Source organism: Pygocentrus nattereri, chromosome 10 (genome assembly GCF_015220715.1).
Source record: "Pygocentrus nattereri isolate fPygNat1 chromosome 10, fPygNat1.pri, whole genome shotgun sequence".
Lineage (NCBI taxonomy): Eukaryota > Metazoa > Chordata > Actinopteri > Characiformes > Serrasalmidae > Pygocentrus > Pygocentrus nattereri.
In genome coordinates, this window is record NC_051220.1 from 3,164,999 (window position 1) to 3,178,768 (window position 13,770).

At 44.7% G+C, this 13,770-nt stretch overlaps 1 protein-coding gene across 2 annotated transcripts in view; it reads right to left on the reverse strand.

Moving 5' to 3' along the window:
• The window catches only part of kif20ba (kinesin family member 20Ba), a 48,701-nt gene that overhangs the window by 28,001 nt on the left and 6,930 nt on the right, over positions 1 to 13,770 (reverse strand). For both annotated transcript variants that reach the window (XM_037541750.1, XM_037541749.1), the window contains exons 9-25: positions 13,581 to 13,692; positions 13,403 to 13,474; positions 12,564 to 12,710; positions 12,315 to 12,471; positions 11,067 to 11,327; positions 10,420 to 10,559; positions 10,129 to 10,258; positions 9,475 to 9,682; positions 9,001 to 9,050; positions 8,464 to 8,583; positions 7,213 to 7,348; positions 4,492 to 5,635; positions 3,494 to 3,632; positions 2,916 to 3,038; positions 2,059 to 2,116; positions 1,632 to 1,757; positions 69 to 199 (exon numbers count right to left, since the gene is read on the reverse strand). In XM_037541750.1, coding sequence (XP_037397647.1) covers positions 69 to 199; positions 1,632 to 1,757; positions 2,059 to 2,116; positions 2,916 to 3,038; positions 3,494 to 3,632; positions 4,492 to 5,635; positions 7,213 to 7,348; positions 8,464 to 8,583; positions 9,001 to 9,050; positions 9,475 to 9,682; positions 10,129 to 10,258; positions 10,420 to 10,559; positions 11,067 to 11,327; positions 12,315 to 12,471; positions 12,564 to 12,710; positions 13,403 to 13,474; positions 13,581 to 13,692 — 3,254 coding nt within the window. The remainder of the gene's footprint in view (positions 1 to 68; positions 200 to 1,631; positions 1,758 to 2,058; positions 2,117 to 2,915; positions 3,039 to 3,493; positions 3,633 to 4,491; positions 5,636 to 7,212; positions 7,349 to 8,463; positions 8,584 to 9,000; positions 9,051 to 9,474; positions 9,683 to 10,128; positions 10,259 to 10,419; positions 10,560 to 11,066; positions 11,328 to 12,314; positions 12,472 to 12,563; positions 12,711 to 13,402; positions 13,475 to 13,580; positions 13,693 to 13,770) is intronic.

Below are 13,770 nucleotides of genomic sequence, written 5' to 3' on the forward strand. Positions count from 1 at the left end.
CATGGCATGTTTATGGCATGGTTATGCCAGTGTCTTACCAACTTTTGACACAAGAGTCAGTATCTTACATTCAAGCTTTCCTGTGCGTGGGCAGCCTCCTTTTTGGCCTGAGTGAGATCATCAGCGACTGTCGTATCATTGTGGGGTAAGGAGTCTTTCTTTCTCTGCTTCAGGATAATCTCTTTGAGGTTCTCCAGCTCTAATCAAACCGATACACACACACACACAAACGTTAGCACCCAGAAACACAACCACCTCTTTCTGCACACCCAAAAACCATCAAACCCAAGAGGAAAGATTAACTTACTCATTATCCGACATGCTCAGGGTACATGCTTTAAATGAGGTTCTTGCTCAGCTTAATTGCCTTTGAAAGTTAATTTTTCATTTCATTCCCAGAACTTGCACATCACGTCTGTGCCAGCAATCTAGAACGGAGAAGCTTACACATGCTTTCAGGCTGCTGTGTATTTTAAGACCACAGCACTGCAGAGTGGCTCAAAGAGCTTAGTCAAGTGTTCAGCTTCTTCCTCTATGTTCTCATGCTTATGCTTGAATGATCAATACTTCACTCCATTAAGGAGAGACTGACTCCCAACGATTCAATCTAGGAAAACAGCCAAGTTCAGGCCCCTGGGGCTTTGCTAGCACTAATGCTACATACCAGATGGCCCAGCTTTAAAGTACAGGATGCACCTCTGTTAAAAGTATTGGCAGTGTTGTTAAAAGCACAGGATATTATAGACAAAATCCTAATAGCAAAGACTGCAAATGATCACAAATAGACACCCACTGGAATCAATGGTGATAAAAGAATAGTTTGGAGTCCAAATTTTGCTCATTTTGTTCAGAACTAGAGCCAAAAGTAGAGCTGGGCGATATGGACAAAGATGTTATCACGATAAAAGAGATCAGCTGACCAGTCGATAATGATACACATCGCGATAAATGTCAATTATTTAATTATTTACTTATTCGAAGGCTGATTTTTGCTCCTAAGGGGTTAATTGCTGTTTTACATGATCCTTTATGATCGTAACACGATAAACACTCACCAACCAGTGGAGCATTTCACAAACCTGCCTCTAACCAGAAACCTTCTCTGGGAAAGCTGCAAAAGCTGTTTTTATAATAGACATCAGATCAAATAAAGTCCAGTTCGGTCAGATTTCAACAACATTTACTGTCAGTTTCTTCTTTTTAGATCACGTCATGTGGAATAACTTCCCTCTGACTCACTTTCCTCTCTGACTGCTGTTTCTCTCCTCGTCCCTCCCCTGTGTGGCGTCACTCACTCTAGTCTCAGCGCTCATCGTAATGCACAGATCTGATTGGCTGAGAAGCGTCACGTGTGACATTTACCATGCATGCGATTGGTCTGCGAGTCTCCCGGCCCGCTAAACCAGTACCATAATGACTAGAAAAGTTACGCCGGTTAAAACTGTTTATCGGTTAAACGTCCAGGACAGCGTCTGGGTCTCAAGCCACGTCTGAGTCTTCCCAAAGGCAGTCAATGTGGTTTAAAGGACAGTATGGAGTCAGAACTGGTCACAGTGGTGGTGATAGGAACCAGACATCTGAAGCGTTTAAAAATTATTTTTCGATTGGGGCTTTTACATCTGCTGTATTACCCTGGGTGAGTTCCTGGATCTGAGCCTCTCTGTTGTCCAGCTCCAGGTCCAGCTCAGTCTGCGTCTCCTCCTGCTCTGTCAGAGCCAAACGCATGTCCTCTATAACACGCTCCCGTGCCTGCAAGTCTGCACACCAACAACCAATCAAACAGGGAATGTATGAATAAGCACACCGTTAGTATTTCTGAATACATACACATAGAAACAGCGCTGGATGATATATTGTTTGCTAATTGCTATTGTGATATTGGCCTTTGTGAGACTGACATCACTAAATGTTGCAAAATGCAAACTACATAACATTCATAATCTTCTGTTTCTTAAGATGCATCCAAATCACAACATGAAATTCCATTCATATCATGCAGCTCTCGTAAGTACAGCTCTATAACTCCCATCTAAACATGGTCATGGTGATGTACTGCACCTTTAAGGGCTTTCTCATAGCGCTGGACATGTTCCTCTGTCTTCGAATCAGACGAACACTGTTTGAAAGTATGAAGAGAAACAATCAAAGACCACAGGGCACATATTAACATTTCCTAAGATTATTATATAATATGCACCGATCAGGCATAACATTATGACCACCTCCTTGTTTCTACACTCATTATCCACTTACTGTATAGCTGCACTTTGTAGTTCTACAGGTACAGACTGTTGTCCATCTGTTTCTCTGATACGTTGTTATCCCCTGTGTGTTGCGCTGAAGTGAGTGGATAAGACATAGCAGTTCTGCTGTGTCCACTCACCGTCCACTCTATTAGACCCTCCTACCTTGTCGGTCCACCTTGTAGATGTAAAGTCAGAGACGACAGCTCATCTGCTGCTGCACAGTTTGTGTTGGTCATCCTCTAGTCCTTCATCAGTGGTCACAGGACGCTGCTGACTGGATGTTTTTGGTTGGTGGACTGTTCTCAGTCCAGCAGCGACACTGAGGTGTTTAAAAACTCCAGCAGCACTGCTGTGTCTGATCCACTCAGACCAGCACAACACACACTAACACACCACCACCACGTCAGTGTTACTGCAGTGCTGAGAATGATCCACCCCCCAAGTAGTACCTGCTCTGTGAGGGTCCATGGGGGTCCTGACCACTAAAGAACAGGCTAACAAAGTATCAGAGAAACAGATGGACTATAGTCTGTAACTGTAGAACTACAAATACTCATCTAATATTTCAAAGTATATCTCGGAGTAGAAAGTGGTACCAATTTATGTCCTTCATATCCAGATGCATATGATTATATGGAAACGGTGAAAAGCGCTTGGATAAAGACTTACACTCTTCAGCTGCTGAATGCTGCGGTCTCGATTCGAGATCTCGTTCTGCAGCTGGGTTTTAGACTTCTCCAGATCGCTCAATTTCTGCTTCAGAGTTTTCTCTGCATCGCGCATGGAAGAGATCTGCGCACAACAAGGAGGAACCAGTGAGGGCCACAGTCAGAGGTGTAATGCAAATGTAAACCATAGCCTAGTGTAAACGGACCCTCCTCTTCCAAAAAACATGTAACTTTATGAAATTAGGCTAGATCTGAGAGACTTCCTAAGAGTAGACCACAGATGTTCCAAGTTTGCTAGTTTCAAAGACTAAACGCAAATACCCAAAAACAAAATGATCACTGACAGTAATTACGAAAGCATCCTGGCCTCTAGGGTCTTTCACAAAGCAGGATTTATTATGAAAAGCTGTATTAAGTTTAAAATGAATACCATCATGAGAACATAGCAACATCCTTAGCCACGGGTTCTACTGGACATGTTTGCCTTTTGGCTAACCTGCTTTATGAAAAACCTCCCTTGTTTCCAAAGACAGAGGACTTTTAGGAAAAAGAAGTGCAGTCCAGAGCGTTTTGACCCACCTGCTTCTGCACCTGCTGGATCTGCTTCTTCGAGTCCACGAGTTTCTCTCTCAGATCGGCAGAGTCGTCTTCTCGTCTCTGCAAGTCCACAGACAGACTTTTCACTTTTTCACAATTGCTCTTCATCTCCTCCTTTAAACTTGGGACAGAGGCAGAAAAAACGAATGAGAATTAGGAGAATCAGGTATCACAAACGCTGCATTCAAGAAACACAAAGACGGTTTAAAGTTAATGGTGTGTATATAAATGTGTAGAATTTTTTAAATGATGAGTTCCACTGGTCCCAGTGCTCCTGTATTTACAGCCTTTACTGTGGTCTCATGCCAGTGAATCTAAATCTCAGGCTGGCACAGATTCAGCCAGTACTGTGTTGCATATTAATAACGCAGCGTTATTAACCGTTTATTAATTTACAACATTTGGCAGGCGCTCTTATCCAGAGCGACACAGGTACACGTTTTACACAGGTAGACGAAGGTAATGTTAGGAGTCTTGCCCAAGGACTCTTATTGGTAGAGTGTAGGGCGCTTATCAAGGCAGGGACTGAACCCCAGTCTACAGTGTACAAGGCAGAGGTGTTACCCACTACACTAACCAACCACCACCACAATACAGCAACAATAACCAATAAACAACCAATACAGCACCATAAAGTCAAGCATGTCAAACGGTTCTTCATTCACTGCCACTGACTTTGTTAGCCTGTTCTTCAGTGGTCAGGACCCCATGGACCCTCACAGAGCAGGTACTATTTGGGTGGTGGATCATTCTCAGCACTGCAGTAACACTGACATTGTGGTGGTGTGTTAGTGTGTGTTGTGCTGGTCTGAGTGGATCAGACACAGCAGTGGACTACAGTCTGTAACTGTAGAACTTGAAGAAATTGCAAGAACATAATCAATAAGGAATGATGGGAAACCCTTGTTCCCTTGCTCTTTGGCAAAAAGCCTACAACAGAACCCTGCATAACAACATATTTAACCTCAGGTATGACTCACCTGTTGATCTCCTCCTGCCGCTTCAGGAGTTCTGCGTCCTTCTGAGCAATGGCCTCTTCAGCAACAGCTAGAATCTCCCGTCTCCTCTCCACCTCCCTCCTGCGCGCCTCCTGCACAGCTTGGGTCTCCTCCTCCTCCAGACGCTCCTGTGCTTCCTTCAGGCTCTTTTGCAGGGCCGAGAGCCGCACTTCCTTCTCCACGAGAGCTGCCTCCTTCTCAGCCAGTTCTGCCATCCTACTGGCAAGCTCGGTGTCGGTCTTCTCTGCGTTGGATTCAGGTTCCTTCAGTTGATCTTTGCCAATCAGCTCTGCCTCCCTCTGAAAAAGCTCTGCCTCTTTCTGTTTCAGTGCTTCCTCTTTAGCTAGAAGCGCAGCTTCCTTCTCCGCCATCTCTCTTCCTTTCTTCTCCTCCTCCGTTTCTTGTTGCACCTGTCTAATCCTGACCTGATCCTTCAGCTCTGTGACAAGGTCATTCATGGATGCAACCTCAGCCTGGAGGTCCGAGTTCACTCTTTGGAGATTGTCATGAGCAGCTTTGTGCTCGGCCAGCTGTTGCTCCAGAACTTTTACGGTCTCTTCTTTGCTGCCGATCTCCTGCCGTAACCTGGAGCATTCCTGACACGAGGAAAAGTCCCTGAACCTTTCCGTTTCCCGTTTCACCTGGTTCAATTCTTGCTCTAGGCTTTCAATAAGGGCGATCTTCTGCTTGATGTCATGATCCTGCTCTTCCAGTCGGCATCTAACTGCATTCAGCTCCTCTTCCCCCAATGAACCTGTTGTTCTGGCTCCACAGTTGGTCTCCAAAGAGGCCTTCAAGTTGCTACGGTTCGTCTCCGCAGCACTAAGTTGGTTTTCCATGGCGAGAAGTTTCTGCTGCTGCTCCTCCATGCTCTTCTGAAGTGCAATAAGCTCAGCAGCCAGGCGCTCTTTCTCTTGTAGAGTGTCACCACGGGATTGCTTCTCTTCTTCTAGCTGGGATTTTAGTTCCCGGATACAAAATTCCAGAGTCTGGCGCTCCCGCTCCAGATCAGCGATCTGCTCATCCTTCTGATGGGACTCCAGCTGGTAACACTTAAGCTGACCTCTGACCTCAGGCAAAGAGTCATTACTGAGGTCTTCTGGGAGAGAAGAGTCATCCAAGGACCCTACAGATGGAGATTCGAACGAGTTATTCGCAAAACATCACAAACTTCATTATATATCATTTATTATATTTCATTCAAGCCATTCTGGACTACAGGCCAGGGGTCATCAATTCTGTGACCTCCCTGCTCAAACATCCCTGATTCAATCACTTAATTACCATTTTTTTGCACCACCAAACCATGGCTCATTCCTGCAGGACGTGAACTGATGACCCCTGCTGTCGGCCGTCATCAGTAGCCATATGCAGCGTCTCGGAATGAACTGACCATGAACTACACGAATATTCACCCATTTACAAGATAATTCGGCCCTTTTCTATTTTATTTTAACTGTATTTATTTCATTATGTGACTTTGCATTGTGCCTCTAAAGCACGTCATACAACAAATCCCCAGAAATGTAATAATACTGTTTGATGTAGTCGTAGGGTGAAAAGGCCTGTGACAGGGGTGCCCAAACTTTTGATGCTGAGGGGCTGATCTGCAATTTTTGTGATGGGTTGAAGGCCAAAGGCAAAAGAAAACAAACAAACCACGAATAAAGAAGGCAGGTGGCTTTCAAATCCAGTTTTTGAAAATGTACTTTATAACATTAAAACACTTCAAAAATAACATGTTAAAAGTAAAAACAGAAATTTAAGAGCTGTTTGTCATCACTGTCAGAACACTACTTTCTCCAAAACGGTGACTTTTAATAGAAATAAATGTAATGAGATTTTTAAAAAGTAACTCTGGACTGTTGATCATGAAATATTAATACAACATAAAATGATTGTCAGGAAAAAAAGTTATATGTGTATATATATATATATATAAAAAGTAGAAGTTGAGTCATGACAGCAATTAAACAATCCATATAACCACCTAGGCATGAAATCAAAAAGACCCCATGGGCCAAGTTTGGACTGCCCTGGCCTAGAAGCCTAAATGGAAGGCCTATTTTAAAGCGTTCCGCAAGAAAAACGTTCACACCCTGGAAACTTAATCTTAAATTGAAATGAAGCAGATTTACAGCATGTGGACACTGTGGAAATAAGTTAACTGCGATTAAATGTATTCATACATTTAAACGGGTCTATTTCACTGGACTGAAAGAATGCATGCACCTAGTTTATACTCAATACTCCAACACTTGGAATCAGAGTCATTTGCTATCAGAGGCGAAAAGTCTCACAAAGTATGGAAGCCAGCTCAACCTTTGTGTTTTTTCCCCCTTCTTCTCCTCCTAAGAGACAACACGAGAGACAAGCTCCTCAGACTGAAGGAGTCTGGGAACACCTGATGTAGCCCACGTGAATCACAGCACTCTGGTATTTGCGAAGTTCTCCCCATGAACATATAAATAAATAATTCTTTATTCACATTCACTTACATCAGAAAGACAGTTTAAAATAGCGTGAGCACTTGGCTTCGCTGGGCCTTGTGAAAGAGTACCGAGCCGAGCTACTTCTTTACTGAAGACAGCCTTTTTCTGCTGCGCAGGTATCGTCGACCTTTGAGGCGGTTCTCTTTCTCTGCCCCTCTGGTTGAGACAGAAGCTGGCAGGCCTGTTTCTGCACCAGAGGCGGAGGTAGTACCTTTCTTTAGAGGGGGCTGTCCGTGAAGCTCCTGCAACCCCTCGTCTTGTCGCCGCTTCCGCGTTTCCATCTTCGTTCTGCTTTCTGAGCATGTGCAGTTACTCTTGAGCTGAAGAAGTTCCTTGATTGTAGCACGCTGTGAAATAGCAATGAACAGTTTATGCAAAGCTGTGGAGCACCGCACTACACGTTCCCACAGCCTATCGCTACGTTCACATCACCAGGCTGAAGTGGCGCAAATCAGAGTTTTTGCTCTAATGTGACTCAGATCTGATATTGCACTTTCATATGTGGTCCTAGATCGGACACGTATCCGATTCGTGGTTGTGAGGTGTGAGGCATCATCCAGCGTTACCACGGCAACAGCGCCGACCCGACGTTAAAGCCCGTAAACGGTGGAAAAGCAGCTCATCTCACCTTTTCCTCCTCCGTCTGGCTCTAATAACGAAGCTGAGAGCTGATCAGAGTTAACGATCTTCTCAGCGAAGCTCGTTCTGCTCGTTAGTTTGTGCTGATGATGCAGCGATTCAGTCACGTGACGTTACTGAGCAGGAGGAGCTCATGAGGGTCGTTTCAGGCCGGTTCATCACATTAATGACAGATTAGAGTCACTGACCTAAACGAGTCTGAACCGTCGAGTCAGAGAACAGATCTGAGCAATAAATAAATAAATAAATAAATAAAATCTGATTTGAGCAAAGAGGCTTGTAATGTGAACGAAGCACAAAACACTCCGGTGGTGCCAGAGCAGTCAGAGAACTGCAAAAACTCAACTGTAATTCAGAAAGATCAGCCCCTGTAACACTAACCATACATCTCGTTTGAAAACCTCAACTTCAAAAACGTTTGGACTGTATGTGAAATACTAACAAAAACAGAAGGCAGTGAGTAGTTGATTGTCTGACCTGTACTAAAATACCACCCACCCACCCACCCACCCACACACACACACACACACACACACACACACACACACACACACACACACACACACACACACACACACACACACACACACACACACACACACACACACACACACACACACACACACACACACACACACACACACACACACAGGGGCAGGGAGCACATTTGCCCAGAGCGGTGGGCAGCCCTATCCGGAGCACTCGGGAGCAACTGGGGGTTGGGTGCCTTGCTCAAGGACGCCTCAGTCACGTACTGTTGGCTCAGAGGACTGAACCGGTGACCTTCGGGTCTTTGGTGTTCCATGTGCGGAAATACACTCACATTTTTGGCAGCATCCTCTACAGCCTGGTCCAGTTCTGCTTGGATCTTGGCATTCAGGTCATCCTTCTCCACGCACATTACCATCAGATCAGTTAACCTTTGCTCACGACTCTCCAGGCTCTGCAACAGCAGCCATGCAGTCCCACACAAAAAATAAATAAATAGAAAATGAAATAAAATTACTGCCAATTAAGATGTAAGGGGCAATTAGACCTTTGTAGTTTTAAACTCTAGCCCTGCGGCCCCCCGGCATGCAAAGCCTTTGGTATTCTCTGCCTGGTTTAGAGGGGTGTCCAGGACTGGAGCTTAGAAGCACTAGTCTAACTTCACGTCAAGCCTAACCCTCCTCATAACTAACCATAAACCTCATTCTAAAGCCAAAGCCTCTCGCTCGTTTACATAACAGCATTGTTTCTGTACTTATAAGGGCCGTTTATCTAAGAGTTAGGAATTTCTAAGCCTTCAAGAGTGCAGGTAAGCAAAGCCGGCCCACAGTAACAATCTTTGACGCTGGTAGACTGCAGGAAGTTTCTCTACCTTTTTCATTTCCTCCAACTCCTTTGACAAGTTGCTCTGGCTGTCCAATTCTGTGGAAGAACAATCAAGGTTTTACATCTTGAACTGTTTCTCTTCTCCGATGTTAAAGCAGAATTCCACCAAATTCTCAAAATGCCTGCTTAACTAAACAGTTTGACGTTAAATACGCTGGTCAGAGACTCTTGGGATCAAAATTATCCACAATGATGGTGATGAGAACCCAGATGTAAACCACTGAAGAGAGACTGAACAAACCATTCCGTATCAAACCACTCTAAATCACTCAATCTTATTGAATGAACTCTGGGAAAACTGGGAATTCCATTTGAGTTGAAATAAAGTGTATCTAACGTGCAACAAAGGCAGGCACTGCTGCTTTATTCCAACAGTGGCTTAAACACAGTGCGTCAGTAAAAAGCTCGTTTGTCCTCAGTCACAGTACTAGAGAAACGCACTGAAGGGCCCAATTTTCACCTTGAGATCTGAGCATCAGCTGTTTCTGCGTTTCACTGAGCTGCTCTGTCAGTTTTATGACCTTTTTCTCCAGAATGCTTTGGGCTACAGAGAGCTGAGAGTCAGAGGTCACCAGACAGGACTGAGCCGCCTCAGCATCCTGCCTGATCCCCGTTAGGTCACAGCACATGGAATCAAGCATCCCATCCAGAGATGGAGGCTCGCTCTCCTGTAAGAAAGACAGGCAGACAGGGTGTTATACAGCTAGAACATAGTGAGAAGATGGAGAAGGTGGAGACAAACACTGCGTCCAAAACCAGAACTACAACCCTATACGGACTATACTAAATACTATTTTGAATGACAGTAGGCAGTTTTGGATGCCGCCAAAGAGGAAGATGAAGACAAAGAAGAAAACAACCAAAAAAAATAAAAACACAGATAGATAGACACACACACACACACACACACACACACACACACACACACACACACACACAGAGTTACGCGGGTGGGGTGTCATACGTAGTTGTGTTCAAAAATGAGTCACGACGCATTTCTTAACGCAAAGCTGCATTCTGAGTGCTACAGAAGGGGGCGCTAAAACAGCCATGCTTTACTAAGCAAAAGACCAAAACACACCGACAAACTTTTACGAGTTTCTTGGAATATTACCTGCTTTCTGGCCTCTTCACCACCATCACAATAAGCGTCTTGAGCAGATTTTCCCACTAAACTTTTGAAAATTTCCAACCGTCGCTCACACCTCTCCTCGACAAGCTCCCTCTCTTTGGAAATGCGATCACTTGAGAGCAAGAACAATAGGGGAGGGGGGGGGGGGGGGGGGTGTACAGAGCACAAGAAGAAAGGCATAAGAGAAACAAAAAGCATTGAGAGGTTTCAGATCATATGTATACATAAATCAATCGCTCATGCCAAACAGCTTTTTTTTTTTTTGCAACTTACTTGTAATCCGTCTGCATTTGGGTGAACAGCTCCGAGAATTCCTTCGTGACTTCGTCACGTACACGAGACTCCAGAGCCACGTTTTCTGCTTTCCACGTCCTCAGCTGTTCCTGAAGCTCCTCCAGCAACATCAGCTGATTCTGACATCAACAGAATAAAAGCATGTAAATAAACAAAAACGGAAACAGCAAATCTGTTGGCGCATCAACATCAACATCTCGCTCTTACAGATCACCACTCATCATCATCATCATCATCTGCTTAGACCAGATATTATTAAGTATTAAGTGACCCTTATTAGTCCCACAACAGGGAAATTCCACCTCCGCATTTAACCCATCCGTGAAGTGAAACACCACATACACACTAGTGAGCGCACACACACACTAGGGGGTAGTGAGCACACTTGCCCGGAGCGGTGGGCAGCCCAATCCGCAGCGCCCGGGGAGCAGTTGGGGGTTAGGTGTCTTGCTCAAGGACACCTCAGTCATGTCACCTGTCGGCTCTGGGGATCGAACCGGCGACCTTCCGGTCACGAGGCTGGATCCCTAACCTCCAGCCCACGACTGCCCCCATGATAGGGTCGCGGTAAGACTCCTCTCCTAGAACTAAAATAAAACTGATTAAAATTAGGACCCAGAGCTCACCTCATACATCTCTTTATCTAGTAACACTGTCTCCTTCCCCTCATCATCAGAATCTTGCAGGGTGTCCTCCATGATGCTCTCCTCTTCTTCCTCCTCCTCAGAGTCCGTGTCCTCCTTGACGTCCTCCAGACTGCGCTCCCAGCGCAGCAGAGAAGTGCGCCGTGACCCCCGCTGTGATGCCTTATTGATGATGAAGGACACCTCCCGTGCACTCCTCTTCACCACTAATGGCAGGACGGTGGCAGTGGTAAGGACCACCACCTAGAAAAGGAAAGCGGATATAAACGGAGATTAAAAAATAAGCAGACAAAGACGATTTGAAATAGGCCCATTTGTAATGTTATGCAGGATTACATCACACCTGTGTCTGACATAATTCAAGATTATGCATCATTTTTGTGTTTTAGGTCATCAACGTTTTTGCTCTATAATATGATCCATGCAATTGTGTCAAAAAAACGACCATTAAGAATTTCTGGGCGAACAAAAGAAGCCAAACTAAGGTGAGGAATCCAGCTAGTTAGGCAGTTACCTTGCTATGGTTACTTCTTGCTCGAACTACTGATGTGAGGAGTGATTCCTGGGGCTGGAATAATCAGTTCCCTCCTTTTGTAATGATGACGGAATGATTTACAGTTACACGTTTCAGAGATATTTGGCCTCCTAGTGTGTTAGTTACTTCGCTTCCTTCTACATGCTACAATAAATAAAATAAATAAATATTCCTCAAACAGCCTGCCCCAAGAATCCAAACCTATGTTTCCGTTTTTCCAAAGTTCCTCCCACCTTCAACACCTTGGCCAAAGAGTCCCTTCAAGTTTCATCTATGCAACAGGAATTTCTCTACGGTGCAACAAATCAGCAGAAGCAATACTGCCCCCAACGTGTAATGAATAGTCAGTACATATAATTCATCATAACAGGGCATTACACAAGTTCTGTTTTATATAAATATTACAGATTTTGTTCATAAACAAATGACATTTTCCCATAAGCGACATGTAAGCTGAGTTCACGTGAGCTTACTAGTGTGTGTGTGTGTGTGTTGGGGGTATTGGGGGTTACACAGCTGGTGAGGTGAAGTGACCTGATCAATCGTGTCATGCTGCATTCCATGAATGCTGATCAACAACACCTTCAACTCAGACTAGCCCCCTGGCCCTCAGTGACCGGGAGGACTTTCTTGCAGTATGTAACCTGATGGGTTTTGCAGGTTTAAAAAAAGACCATATCCTCCCACAAACATACCTTCTGTGCCACAGCAGAGAACTTGAGCACGTTGAGGGTCTCGTCGTACATGGAGGCGCACTGGTTGATGTTGACTATCATGCAGCTCTTTCCTCGGCCAGTGAAGTAGCCCTGCAGGTAGTGTGTGAGCTTGCTCTCTCGGAACGGAACATGGTGCCTGGGGTGGGAAGGAAACTGCAGTTAGAGTTTTCATGGAAAGAGAAAGACGTTTTTTAAAAATGAGGAAAGGAAGCTAGAAAGTGTGACTACCTGGCCTGCTGATTGCCTTTGAGAGCATTAATGCACTTGCCAAGGCTGAGGAGAGACGTGTTGATGTTTCCTGCCTCTTTCAGGCGATCTCCTTTATTCTGCGTTTTGCCGCATCTCTCGGATCCTGCCAGATCACACAAGGACAGCCTAAAACAAAACAGAAGTGCATTGATACTTGGCTCCTGAACGCAAACAAGCAGTTATGAAGACAATCAGGAATAAACTACTGGAAAACGGGCAGTTTGCTCACAGCTTGCATATTATTGTAAACTCTAAGGTACTAAACCGTCATTGGGCAGTTCCCCTTGTGTCACTGGGGTGGAAGCCTCAAGGCTCAGGGAACATAACTGAACCATAATCCACTGAAATTATATGTTCTAAGCTGTACTGACTCCACACACCCTGCCTCGCCTCGTCTCCAGGCTTTTGCTCTACTGCTCTGATTTAAATCATTCAGTTATGAAAAGGAACAAATACCAACTTTTCACCTGGAGAACCTGATTTAACCTTCACAATCAGACCTGAAACCCACTGTAGAACCTTTGAGGGAACATCTACACTCTTTGTACCTTGATGAATGAACCATGTACCTTCACAGAACCTTTATTTCTAAGAGTGTAAAACTTTTCTAACGTTATATTATATAATGTTTTATAATACCCTTGAAATGAAAACCACATCAAGATTTTCAGGCGCTCCTTATTTTCGCTCTAATCTCATCATATTTGAACACACGTGCATCGTTAAGTCCTTATGCACATGCATCTAAGCACAGAACCGAATTATGAATTTTGTGAACTGTTAGACCCCCAATACTTAGTGATGATGGGTTAACTCACTCGCTGACAGAGTGCACTCTGGGTATGCCCACATCCTCAATCCGCAGAATCCGCACAGAAAAGATACTGTGGCTAAAATATGAGAGCGAGACAGAGAGACGCACAGACACATCACATCAGTTCCACATTATTTAGTCTTAAATAACGCAAGCAAAGAAGAGAGACAGGCTCTACGTACCTCCTGCTGGACAGCTGGTTGAGCTTGGTGGAGGAGATGCTCTGGTTCCTTTTCCCCAGCTTCATCACTTTAAACGCCTCATCAGCACTGTTCACCTGCACCCAGCGCAGATCTGAAGCGCACAGAACACACATGGAAATCAAAAGGACCCAACATTAAGCAGAGACGGAAGGTACGGACAATTTTCACA